This window comes from Gorilla gorilla, chromosome 2 (assembly GCF_029281585.2).
Source record: "Gorilla gorilla gorilla isolate KB3781 chromosome 2, NHGRI_mGorGor1-v2.1_pri, whole genome shotgun sequence".
Lineage (NCBI taxonomy): Eukaryota > Metazoa > Chordata > Mammalia > Primates > Hominidae > Gorilla > Gorilla gorilla.
The window spans coordinates 67,533,593-67,546,351 of NC_086017.1; the positions used below are offsets into that span (position 1 = coordinate 67,533,593).

Genomic DNA, 12,759 nt, shown 5'->3' on the forward strand with positions numbered 1-12,759 from the left:
GTGAGCCGAGATCGCGCCACTGCACTCCAGCCTGGTGACAGAGCGAGACTCCGTCTCAGAAAAAAAAAATAGAAAAATGAATATTATTTTAATAGGAGGATGGGTACCATGAAAAAACACAAAGTGTTACAGCAAAGCCAAGGGGAAAAAGTAAAGATTTCATGGAGGCAGCTGTTTTTGAATTGGGAATTGAAGGATGAATATGACTTAAACAAAGACAAAGGCATTCCAAGTTGAAAGGGCTAGGAGTTTCAGTAAAAACACAAAAGACAGAAAAATACATGCTATCTCAGGAAAAAGCACATAGTTCAGTTTGATTAAAATACGGCACATATATGGCACACATAGAAAGGAGATAAGGGTGAAATTTTGATGATAAAGTTCTTATTTTGGAAGGTCCAAAAAGTGAGGACAAGGAAGTAGTACTATACCTCTTTACTCGTTAAACAATTTGTAGTCATTTTAGATTTTACTTATATAATATGTACACTTTAGCTGGCAACACTGTATAAGATATATTGTGCTGGAATAAAACAAGAGGTGGGATGACCTTGGGTAAGTTTCTTATCCTCAATAGCCCTCAATTCCCTCATCTACAAAAGGATCTCTCTTGGAGCACTGTAGGGAGGATTAATTAGATGATATATGCTTATTAATACAGTATCTAGAACATACAAAGCCCTAACAAATAACAGCTATTATTATCATTGGTTGGAAGAATATATTAGTAGTGACAGCAAGGAGGAGATGTCTCTAAGAGACATTTCACAGGTAGTATCTCTGCCATTAGTGGAACCAGGGAGGTAAACTGTAAAAACTGTTATCAGGCAAATTATGTCAAAGTCACACTGGATGTGCTGATAGGGCATCCAGATGAAAACGTTCCTCATGTACTTAAAAAAAAATCTAGGCTGTAAGGTCATCTGAATTATTAAAATGTTTTAAATAAATAATAACCAAAACAAGGCTCATTCAAAAATCAAAAAGAGACAACTATGTTATCAAGTATGACTACCTCAACTCTAGATGATATTTACTGTACAGTACAACTCCACTCCCACATCTAATTCAAGAATTTATTAACAAATGAAAGAAAATTACCTCAACATTCTAATCCATTTTTATAAATCACAGTGATATTATGTTTCAAACATAGTAACTGTACAAAGTCCCTTTCATTCAGATGCTGAATCCTTATGAATAAGACTCACTTTGGAAATTCAGCTATATAATATAGTAGCAAAACAAAAGCAAAATATTTCTGAATGGTGTCAGCGGTAACTGAATAAATGAGTTCTAAAGTTTCCTCTCACATGGACATTTTTCTATGACTACTTTTCCAACCTTTAAGTAAACTGGTAAATCTTTGTCAAATTGATCCAGGAGACAATGCAGTGACACCCTCCTCCCAGAAGACTGTCGAAATCTAAAACAAAACTGGGTATCTCCAAGACAACCTAATGAAAATAAAAATGAAATAAATTAAGGATAGCTTAGTATAACATTTATCCAGTTTCATCAATTTTAGAACTGAAAAAAATCCTATCAATCATTTTAACCCATTCTGTCATGTTTTGGAGGAAAAAAAGTAAATCCTAAGAGTTCCAGTGACTTGCTCAAAGCCATCCTTGCTGGTTAGAGGCAAAGCCAGAAGTAAAACATGCATCTTAACTCCTAAGTCTCTTTACTATTTTTCCTATTCCATATCCCTCATGTAATTAAACATTTTTGGAATATATCTGCATATAATGTTGACTCACAAACATAATAATGAGCAAAAGATGCCAAACACAAAATAACACATATTGTTCAAATCCACTTTTATAAAATGTTTTGAAAGCAGGCAAAACTAAACTGTCATGCTTAGGGATGCGTGGCTGGATGATAAAAGTATAAAAAAAAGAAAAGTATTGTTATAAGAAAGGACAGTGGTTACATTTGGAGGAAAGATTCACCTCGATTTCCTTGTCAACAAAATCAAGGAGTACTATTAGATAATCTCTAAAGTCACTTCCAGCAGTAACACTCAAAGACACTAAAATAAAATTCCCCAACTTGACCTATGACTGTACTGAATTCCAAGCATCTTACCCAATATGATCACTAAGAAAACTAAAGATCTACAAGATCCAAAAAGATATAAAAGTTATGCTATGAGCACCATAGCTTTCTGATGATTCACTCAAAAATAGAAAAATTGTAATGGAAATTGACTTTTTCTTTTACAAACGTAGTTATAAGAATTAACTTACATAATTTTATTTTTTTGAGACAGAGTCTTGCTCTGTTGCCCAGGCTGGAGTGCAGTGGCGGGATCTAGGCTCACTGCAACCTTCACCGCTCGGGTTCAAGAGATTCTCCTGCCTCAGCCTCCTGAGTAGCTGGGATTACAGGTGTGTGCCACCACGCCTGGCCAATTTTTTGTATTTTTAGTAGAGATGGGGTTTCACCATGTTGGCCAGGTTGGTCTCGCACTCCTGATCTCAGGTGATCTGCCTCCCAAAGTGCTAGGATTACAGGCGTGAGCCACTGTGCCTGGCCTTTTTAAAAAAAATTTCACTAGAGATGGGGTCTTGCTATGTTGCCCAGGCTGGTCTTGAACTCCTGGGCTCAAGTGATCCTCCCACGTCAGCCTCCCAAAGTGCTGGGATTACAGGCGAGAGCCACCACACCTGGCCTTAAAACGTTATTTTTATATTTGTACAAACATAGCTACAGAGTGGATCAAAATGCCTAAGACTAAGACAAAACGTGAACCTTCAAGAGCCAGCCCCCTCCCTTGACCCTCAGCTTATATAGTCACTCTCTCTGTGATTAGGGTGGTTAAGCTAGGTTGCTGAGAAACAGTATTTTAGACCAGAGCTCTTCGCAACTTATTCCACAGACTGATGCCAGTCCATAAACTCTTGTTACTGTTCCATAACCAAATAAATATGCAAGTTGAGAATATACATTTAGAAACTTTCATAGCAACTTGATATTACTGTAATAAATTTGGACTTTTAGACCAGACACAGTGGCTCATGCCCGTAATCCCAGCACTTCAGGAGGCCAAGGCGGGTGGATCACCTGAGGTCAGGAGTTTGAGACCAGCCTGGCCAACACGGTGAAACCCCATCTCTACTAAAAATATAAAAATTAGCCGGATGCGGTGGCAGGCGCCTGTAATCCCAGCTACTCAGGAGGCTGAGGCAGGAGAATTGCTTGAACACAGTAGGCAGAGGTTGCAGTGAGCCGAGATCACACCACTACCTCCAGCCTGGGCAACAGAGCAAGACCCTATCTCAAAAAAAAAAAGTAGACTTTTATTTTACATTTCTTTTTTTTCCTCATTTCATTTTATTTTTCTAATAATTCAATTAAATTGTTTTCCAAAAATATTGGTCCATAACTGACTGGAAATATTAAAAACCCCAACTGGCCCTTCAACACGGTATGAGAAGTGCTGCTTTAGCAACTGGGAAGCGTAAAGCACATGATGATGTCCCTGCTGTCTACAAAGAAGAAATGTGTTGAGACGAATATTGTCTGCATGTCAAGTCCATCCAGAACAAGGAGGATTAATGTTTCCCTCAGATTCATCATTGCTTCAAACGCTCTCTACTAATGCTGAGTTTTTCTTTCTGGACATGTTAAAAATACAGTGACTACTGTCCTTGGGCACTCATCACAGCTTAAGCCTCAGGAACACCTACATCCAGATGATGTTAACGGTAAATGATAAGGAAAAAAACACTGGACAAATATTTATCAGAGGGAAGGCCCTCTTTAAACTTAGGCTCCTAAAGATAAAAGCCATTCAAATGAAACAAAAAACTGAAACCTAAAAAAACAACCAAACAAAGCTTTTTTAAAGTCAGGAGAATCTAAGGAAGGGCAAACGATTCCAATCTCAAAAGCATTTTTATCTGTGTCATTTTTTCATCCAGTCTAACATGCTGTTTTACTTTAAGTGTGTATACAATGGAAATAAAGGCTTGATTTATGTCTCTTTCCTAAAGACTGCTCTACTGTGTCTGGATTTTCTTCTACAGCAATTAAAGGCTATCCTGGGAAATAATAAATTCATTTCAAAGTTGGTACAGTAATCCTTTTTTTTCTTGAGATGGAGTCTCACTCTGTCGCCCAGCCTGGAGTGCAGTGGCACAATCTCGGCTCACTGCAACCTCAGCATCCCTGATTCAAGAGATTCTCCTGCCTCAGCCTCCTGAGTAGCTGGGACTACGGGCACACACCACCACGCCCAGCCAATTTTGTATATTCAGTAGAGATGGGGTTTCACCATGTTGGCCAGGCTGGTGTCGAATTCCTGACCTCAAGTTATCTGTCCGCCTCAGCCTCCCAAAGTCCTGAGATTACAGGTGTGAGCAACTGCACCCGGCCTCCAACTGTCATTTAATAAACACATAAAAAAACCAAACTGTATGGATAACTACAACTGAAAATAGCAATTTCAAATATTTACAAAACATATAGTCTCTTGCTACCTAGGATAATGATGATCTGTTAAGACAGCAAAGTGCCTGCTTTCAGGTCTTTTGTAGATTTTCCTTGTACCAACCATACTTCAAGTCACAAGAACCACACTTCATTTGATGTGCAGCACATAAAAAAAGCATTAAATAATATCTATGAGAAAAAAATCAGTCGGGCGTGGTAGCTCACACCTCTAATCTCAGCACTTTGGGAGGCGGAGGTGAGCAGATCACAAGGTCAGGAGATCGAGACCATCCTGGCTAACACAGTGAAACCCCATCTCTACTAAAAATGCAAAAAATTAGCCGGGCGTGGTGGTGGGCACCTGTAGTCCCAGCTACTCGGGAGGCTGAGGCAGGAGAATGGCGTGAACCCGGGAGGCAGAGCTTGCAGTGAGTGGAGATCGCGCCACTGCGCTCCAGCCTGGGCAACAGAGCGAGACTCCATCTCAAAAAAAAAAGAAAAGAAAAAAAATCAGCCAGGTGCGGTGGTTCACGCCTGTAATCCCAGCACTTTGGGAGCCTGAGGCGGGCGAATCACTTGAGGTCGGGAGTTCATGACCAGCCTGGCCAACACAGTGAAACCCCATCTCTGCTAAACATACAAAAATTAGCCAGGCATGGTGGCAGGCAAAGGTAGTCCCAGCTACTTGAGAGGCTGAGGCAGGAGAATCACTCGAACTGGGAGACGGAGGTTGCAGTGAGCTGCGATTGTGCCACTGCACTCCAGCCTGGGTGACAGAGCAAGACTCCATCTCAAAAAAAAAAAAAAGGAAAAAAGAAAAAAAAAATCTGTAGGTCATTCATAAGCCAAAAGTACTTAAAAATTTTTTTGATAATGACACATGCAGAGGCTATAAAACTAGATATAGGCTATCTAAACACCACAGAATTAACTTCTTAGCCTTGATGTATGCGTGCGGGGGACTTTTCCTCTACCATCTTAGGTTCACTAACTGGGGCCTGTGAAATAAACAGACAACAGATTAACGAGAAAAGATTTAGTTCGAATGCATACAGAGGCTTCAGAGAAAAAAGTAAAAACCCAAAGAGGTGGTTAAACTTGGGAGCTTAGATACCATTTTAACAAAAAAAACTAAAATGCAGACAAAGGAAAAAGGATTTGGACTTCTAGGGGTGGTAATCTGTGGGAAGGTAAACATATGGGTAAAACTAATGAAAGATAAGGGTTATTTTAGCAAGGCTTATTTATGCAGAATTAAGCTGGTACCATCTCCAGTGATAAGAGTTTTCTCTGGTGATTCAGAATCTTTCTCCTCTTCCTGGTATGGGAAAGGGAAGGGGTGACACCTTCACAAAAGGAAATGTATGTCCTGCTTTTAGGCATATAGGGGGAGGGTAAAGGGCTCTTTTTGCATCTGCTGTTTCTCAGTTGCCTTCAACTCAAAATAATTTTTAAGCCAAAGTATTATATTTGGGGGTGGTATATTCTGATCCCCTTCATGCTCATATAGAGAAGTGAAAAAGAGAGAGGAGCCATGACAACCAGCTATGATCTGAAAGAGAAGAGCATCCAGCATAATTCACTGGGATTCCATGCAGAAAGTCAGTTCATTCCACAGTCCATACAACTCAGCTTACTCTGAGTCCTGGAAATCTATCCCATCACAGTATATAAGAAGTGTATGTACAGATTTTATAAGAAAAATGTTAACTGAAATGAAGATACATTCCTACAAGACCTCTGCATCATTATTTCATAAATGGGCCAAAAACACTAAAATAATTCCAGGTCAGAAAAAACCCCTTACTGGGATCTCTAAAAGGCAGTATCTGATTTACCAAGATATCACTTTTCTTTCATATAGTTCACCAAAGCTGAGTTCCAAATGGATAGGAAAAAAATTCTGGAAGCATTTATACAGAAAGGAGAAAATGCTAAAAAAAATTTTTTTTAACTGTCAAATCTCTCAAATCAGATTAAATGAACTAACTAGCACAATATTAGAAGTAACCGGCCGGGTGTGGTGGCTCACGCCTGTAATCCCAGGACTTTGGGAGGCCGAGGTGGGCAGATCACGAGGTCAGGAGAGCGAGACCATCCTGGCTAACATGGTGAAACCCCGCCTCTACTAAAAATACAAAAACAAAAAATTAGCCGGGCGTGGTGGCAGGCTCCTGTGGTCCCAGCTACTCGGGAGGCTGAGGTGAGAGAATGGTGTGAACCCGGGAGGCGGAGCTTGCAGTGAGCTGAGATTGCGTCACTGCACTCCAGCCTGGGTGACAGAGCGAGACTCCATCTCAAAAAAAAAAAAAGAAGTAACCACAAAAGGAAAGAAAACTAGACTGTCTCTGCTTTATAGGGTTATAACTGTGTGTGGCCTGAGAAGCTGAATGTTTTGGTCACTATAAGCCAAGAAAAGCTAGTTTGAAAGTGAAACACAAGAGGTAACCTGAAGGATGTCAACGATTAGGACCACACAAAAGGAAGAGCTTGAAAGAGACTAACAAAACCAAGCTCAACAATAAACAGACCCTCGTATGTTTTTTTCTATACACCAAGCACTATGCCAAGGCTTTACCTATATTAACCCATATAAACTACTGCACGTAACTTATGGCCTTGCTTCCTAACCAAATTTATCCTGGCTTTTTTTAGGTTCACTGCTTTTACAGAGTTCCTGGTAAGCTCCCAGATTCTGAACTGAAAGTAAACTACATACTATATAAACTATTTAATACATACTCCATGAATCCCAAATATACCAATGTCGCTGATTTTCAACCTCTTCGCTATTTTAAGAGTTTATTGTTCCTTGATGGTTTACCTCATCACACCATAACAGTTATTTTAAGAGTTGAAGCTACTAAAATCAACAATGACATGACTAGGCATCATTAAAATAGGAATAAAAATCATTGATCTGTTTGCAATCTAATATGCTATTTCAATCAATTTTCATACATTAACAGTATAACCAGTATTCTTAGTATAAAATTAAACAGAAACACTGTATGAGAAACAGTTACCTGAATTTGAATCTGGAAAAGACAAATAGCAAATATTGGTTTTCTGAAAAAGAAAACAAAAGTGATGTATGCTGACACATACATAATCAATAAAAACAAACAGAAATATAACAGTAAATTATACAGAGCAGTATTTTTACTTACTTCTCTGTCAGTAAGTTTGGAATGCTGAGGATAAATTACCTGGAAGAAAAGAGTTAAATTTTGTTAAACATATTATAAACATTAGTTATAAACATATTATAGGCCAGACACGGTGGCTCACGCTGGTAATCCCAGCACTTTGGGAGCCCAAGGCAGGCGGATCACTTGAGGTCAGGTGTTTAAGACCAACTTGGCCAACATGCCGAAACCCCGTTTCTACTAAAAATACAAAAATTAGCCAGGTGTGGTGGCATGCACCTGTAGTCCCACCTACTCGGGAGGCTGAGGCAGGAGGATCACTTGAACCCGGGAGACAGAGATCATAGTAAGCCGAGATCACGCCACTGCACTCCAGCCTGGGTGACAGAGCAAGACCCCGTCTCAAAACAAACAAACAAAAAAATATATATATAACATTAGTCTAAAATAGTAGTTGGTTATGGTCAAATCACTTTCAGAAATAGTTCACAGATGCACGGATAAAGAAAATGCAGTACATATACATAATGGGATATTATTCAGCCATTAAAAAAATGAAATCCAGGCCAGGCATATTGGCTCACACCTGTAATCTCAGCACTTTGGGAGGCTGAGACGTGCAGAGTTCAATACCAGCCTGGTCAACATGATGAAACCCCATGTCTACTAAAATACAAAAATTAGCTGGGTGTGGTGGCTCATACTTGTAATCCCAGCTACTCGGGAGCCTGAGACATGAGAATCACTTGAACCCAGGAGACAGAGGTTGCAGTGAGCTGAGATTACGCCACTGCACTCCAGCCTGGGCGACAGAATGACATTCCGTCTCAAAAAAAAAAAAAAAAAAGAAAGAAAGAAAAAAAAAAAAAATGAAATCCTGTCATTTCCAACAGCATGGGTAGAACCGTTAAGTGAAATAAGCCAGGCACAGAAAGACAAATATCACATGTTCTCACTCATATGTAAGGGCTAAAAAGAGGAACTCACAGAGATAGAAAATAGAATAATGATGGTAAGTTACCAGAGGCTGGGAAGAGTAGTAAGGGTTTGAGAGGGGGCAATAAAGAAAGAACGGTTAAGGGCTACAAAAATACAGTTAGATAGAAGGAATAAGATCTAGTGTTTGGTAGCACAATAGGACAACCACAGTTAAAAATAATTTATTGTGTATTTCAAAATCACTAAAGAGTAGAACTGGAATGTTCCCAACACAAAGAAATGATAAATGCTTGAAGTGATGGATATCCCAATAATTCTATTTGATCATTATACATTGCATGTCTGCATCAAAATATCACATGTACCCCATATATATGTGCAACTATTATCTATCCACAATAATGAAGATTTTTTTTGTGCTTTTTTTGTTTTTGTTTTTGAGAAGGAGTTTCACTCTTGTTGCCCAGGCTTGAGTGCAATGGTGCGATCTTGGCTTACTGTAACCTCCACCTCCCAGGTTCAAGTGATTCTTCCCCTCCCGGGTTCAAGCAAATCTCCTGCCTCAGCCTCCTGAGTAGCTGGAATTACAGGCATGTGCCACCACACCCAGCCAATTTTGTATTTTTAGTAGAGATGGGGATTTCACCATGTTGGTCCGGGTGGTCTCGAACTCCTGACCTCAGGTGATCCACCTGCCTTGGCCTCCCAAAATGCTGGGATTTCATGCATGAGCCACCGTGCCCAGTCAAGAATTTTTTTTTTAAATACTGGGAAGCCGGCTGGGTGCAGTGGCTCACGCCTGTAATCCCAGCACTTTGGGAGGCTGAGGTGGGAGGATCACAAGGGCAGGAGATCGAGACCATATGGTGAAACCCCGTCTCTACTAAAAATACAAAAAATTAGCTGGGCGTGGTGGCCTGTGCCTGTAGTCCCAGCTGCTGGGGAAGCTGAGGCAGGAGAATGGCGTGAACCTGGGAGGTGGAGGTTGCAGTGAGCCAAGATCGCGCCACTGCACTCCAGCCTGGGTGACAGAGCAAGACTCCGTCTCAATAAAAAAAAAGAAATTGGGAGGCCGAGGCAGGTGGATCACGAGGTCAGGAGTTCAAGACCAGCCTGGCCAACAAGGTAAAACCCCATCTCTACTAAAAATACAAAAATTAGCTGAACATGGTGGTACATGCCTGTAATCCCAGCTACTCCGGAGGCTGAAGCAGGAGAATTGCTTGAAACTGGACCTGGGAGGTGGAGGCAGCAGTGGGCCCAAGATCGTGCCACTGCACTCCAGCCTGGGCTACAGAGCAAGACTCTTATCTCAAAAAATAAATAAATAAGATAAAATAAATAAATAACTAGTTCTGCAGCACTATTCACAATAGCAAAGACATTAAATCAAACTAAATGCCTATCAATGACAGACTGGATAAAGAAAATGTGGTACATATATACCACAAAATACTATGTAGCCATAAAAAAAGAATGGGATCATGTCTTTTATGGGAACATGGATGAAGCTGGAGGCTATTATCCTCAGCTAACTAATGCAGGAACTGAAAACCAAATACTGCATATTGTCTCTTATAAGTGGGAGGAGCTAAATAATGAGACCTTATGAACACAAAGAAGGAAACAACAGACACTGAGGTCTACTTGAGGGTGGAGGGTGGGAGGAGGGAGAGGAACAGAAAAGATAACTATTGGGTACTGGGCTTAACACCTGGGTGATGAAATAATCTGCACAACAAACCCCTGAGACATGAGTTTATGTATGTAACAAACTTTTACATGTACCCAGAAACCTAAAATAAAAGTTAAAAGACAAAAAGCAAAACAAAAAGAAACAGTTCACAAACTTTAATAATGAAACAAGGGGGAAAGCTGGGAGCATTGAGTAATATTTACACTAGGTAAAAAAAGTTTTTGGTTTAAAGTTATCTCCAAAAGATTGGTAAAATCATTAAGTTATCAAGAACCATTTACCAATTGACTAATAACTCAAAGCTTACTGAGTCTTTTCTTTGGTAGCCTATAATCTAAAGAGAACATAACCTTCAGCTGGCGTCTACTTCAGTAAATAATATTTTTCAACTGACTCCAACAAGTAATACACTTCCTAACTACTTAGTTATTAGTAAAAGAAAAATGAAAAGGAAAAATAATTATCTGCAGTTTAAGAAACCTCAAGGACCATCTCCACAATAAAGGCTATCCTAATTCTCTCTGGTCCCTTTAAAGGATCATTATGCATTTTCTTAGGTTATTGTAGCATCTGCAGTGACCACAGCCACCTTCTGATGAAACTCCTGCCCCACAGCCCCTGCAAGGAAGCAGGGCTAGGTCAGATCAGCTACCACCAGAACAAACAATAGTAAACAACACACCCAAGGGCACACACTCTACAAGCCAACCAAACTCTATGTTATAACCAACCTGACCTCCTTAGGAGATGAACATTACATTTATCAAAGTGACAAAAATTACACACTCAGTGCTTGACTAGTCAACTGGCACTACACATTAGTCACAGAAGGCATCTTGTGTGCATTGGTAGTAATGCCTCTCTCATGCCACCAATTATCAAAGGCCAGTGATTTTCAAACATGATACCGGAGGTGCCTTAAAGGCCACCTGGTGGTACTAATGGCTGTCTTAGGAGAGTCAGGCCCCTCCCCCAGCACATAGAGGCTGCAGCAAGCCAAGATCATGCCATTCCACTCCAGCCTGGGTGACAGGGTGAGACCCTCTCTCTCAAAAAAAAAAAAAGTCCTTCTTGGCCAGGTGCCATGGCTCATACCTGTAATCCTAACACTTTGGGAGGCCGGGGTGGGCAGATCACTTGAGGCCAGGAGTTCGAGATCAGCCTGGCTAACATGGCGAAACCATGTCTCTACTAAAAATACAAAAAACTTAGCCGGGCATGGTGGTGGGCACTTGTAATCCCAGCTACTCAGGAGGCTGAGGCACAAGAATGGCTTGAACCTGGGAGGCAGAGGTTGCAGTGAGCTGAAATCACACCACTGCCCTTCAGCCTGGCAAAAGAATAAGTTTAAAAAAAAAAAAGAAAAGAAAAGGCCTTCTCTTGCTGTTACAAGATGTCTTAGAAAAAATCCTTCTCTAATCTTTTAACAGTTAAATCCTTGTTTCCAAAAGCATGGCACACATGCCAGTGGAGACGTTATATGGCACACAGCCCTTCTAAAATTTTAGTAGTTATATGTACTGTACTTAATTTAATGTGTATTAGGAAAAAAGACCTAACACTCAAAATCAATATATCATGGATACAAATGCTTAAGATATAGCTAAGTAAAAAAAAGGGGCAGAGGGATGTGAAGAATCCAGTTAAAGAAAAATATTAATAGTACAAATAATATGACAAGGAATGACTGAAACCTAGAAAACAATGAATTAAGTTTTTGTAGATTTTCTTCTAACATTTTATGGGCTTTTTCTTTAATTCTGAGCTATAGCTCAAACTGCTATTTATTTATTTATTTATTTTTTATTTTTTTGAGACAGAGTCTCACTCTGTCACCCAGGCTGGAGTGCAATGGTGTGATCTCAGCTCACTGCAACCTCCACCTCCCAGGTTCAAGCGATTCTTGTGCCTCAGCCACCCAAGTAGCTGGGATTACAGGTGTGCACCACCATGCCCAGTTAATTCTTGTATTTTTAGTAGAGACAGGGTTTCACCATGTTGGCTAGGCTGGTCTTGAATGCCTGACCTCAAGTGATCCACCTGCCTTGGCCTCCCAAAGCGTTAGAATTACAGGCATAAGCCACCATGCCCAGCCTCAAACTGTTATTTTTTAAATCGTCAACTTTCCCAACACTATTTGCTCCAAACAAACAAAAAACTATTTCCCATTGATATGTAAGGCTCTAATGGTACCTTCTAATAAATTCCACCTGCTATTCCTATGTCCTATCATTTTAATCAATTCTCTACAGTGAAAGACAGCAGGAAGATGGACAGAAACCAAGTCCTTACATTATTTCAACTATAAATTCAATTGTGCCTTGAGTCAGGCTTACCTGTGAACTTTGCAATAACATGAATCAATAAACTTTGTTTTCTTATGCCAGTTTGGGCTAACTTTGTTGTCCTTTTTTTTTTTTTTTTTTTTTTTTTTTTTGAGACAGAGTCTCCAGAGTCTCATTCTGTCACCAAGGCTAGAGTGCAGTGGCACAACTGCGACTCACCCCAGCCTTGACTTCCAGGGCTCAAGCGATC

At 40.1% G+C, this 12,759-nt stretch overlaps 1 protein-coding gene across 6 annotated transcripts in view; it reads right to left on the reverse strand.

The window, feature by feature from the left end:
- The window catches only part of DENND6A (DENN domain containing 6A), a 67,742-nt gene that overhangs the window by 39,349 nt on the left and 15,634 nt on the right, over window positions 1-12,759 (reverse strand). For all 6 annotated transcript variants that reach the window (XM_063703865.1, XM_063703864.1, XM_055383183.2 and 3 more), the window contains exons 2-4: window positions 7,611-7,649; window positions 7,467-7,509; window positions 1,345-1,457 (exon numbers count right to left, since the gene is read on the reverse strand). In XM_063703865.1, the coding sequence (XP_063559935.1) occupies window positions 1,345-1,457; window positions 7,467-7,509; window positions 7,611-7,649 (195 nt within the window). The remainder of the gene's footprint in view (window positions 1-1,344; window positions 1,458-7,466; window positions 7,510-7,610; window positions 7,650-12,759) is intronic.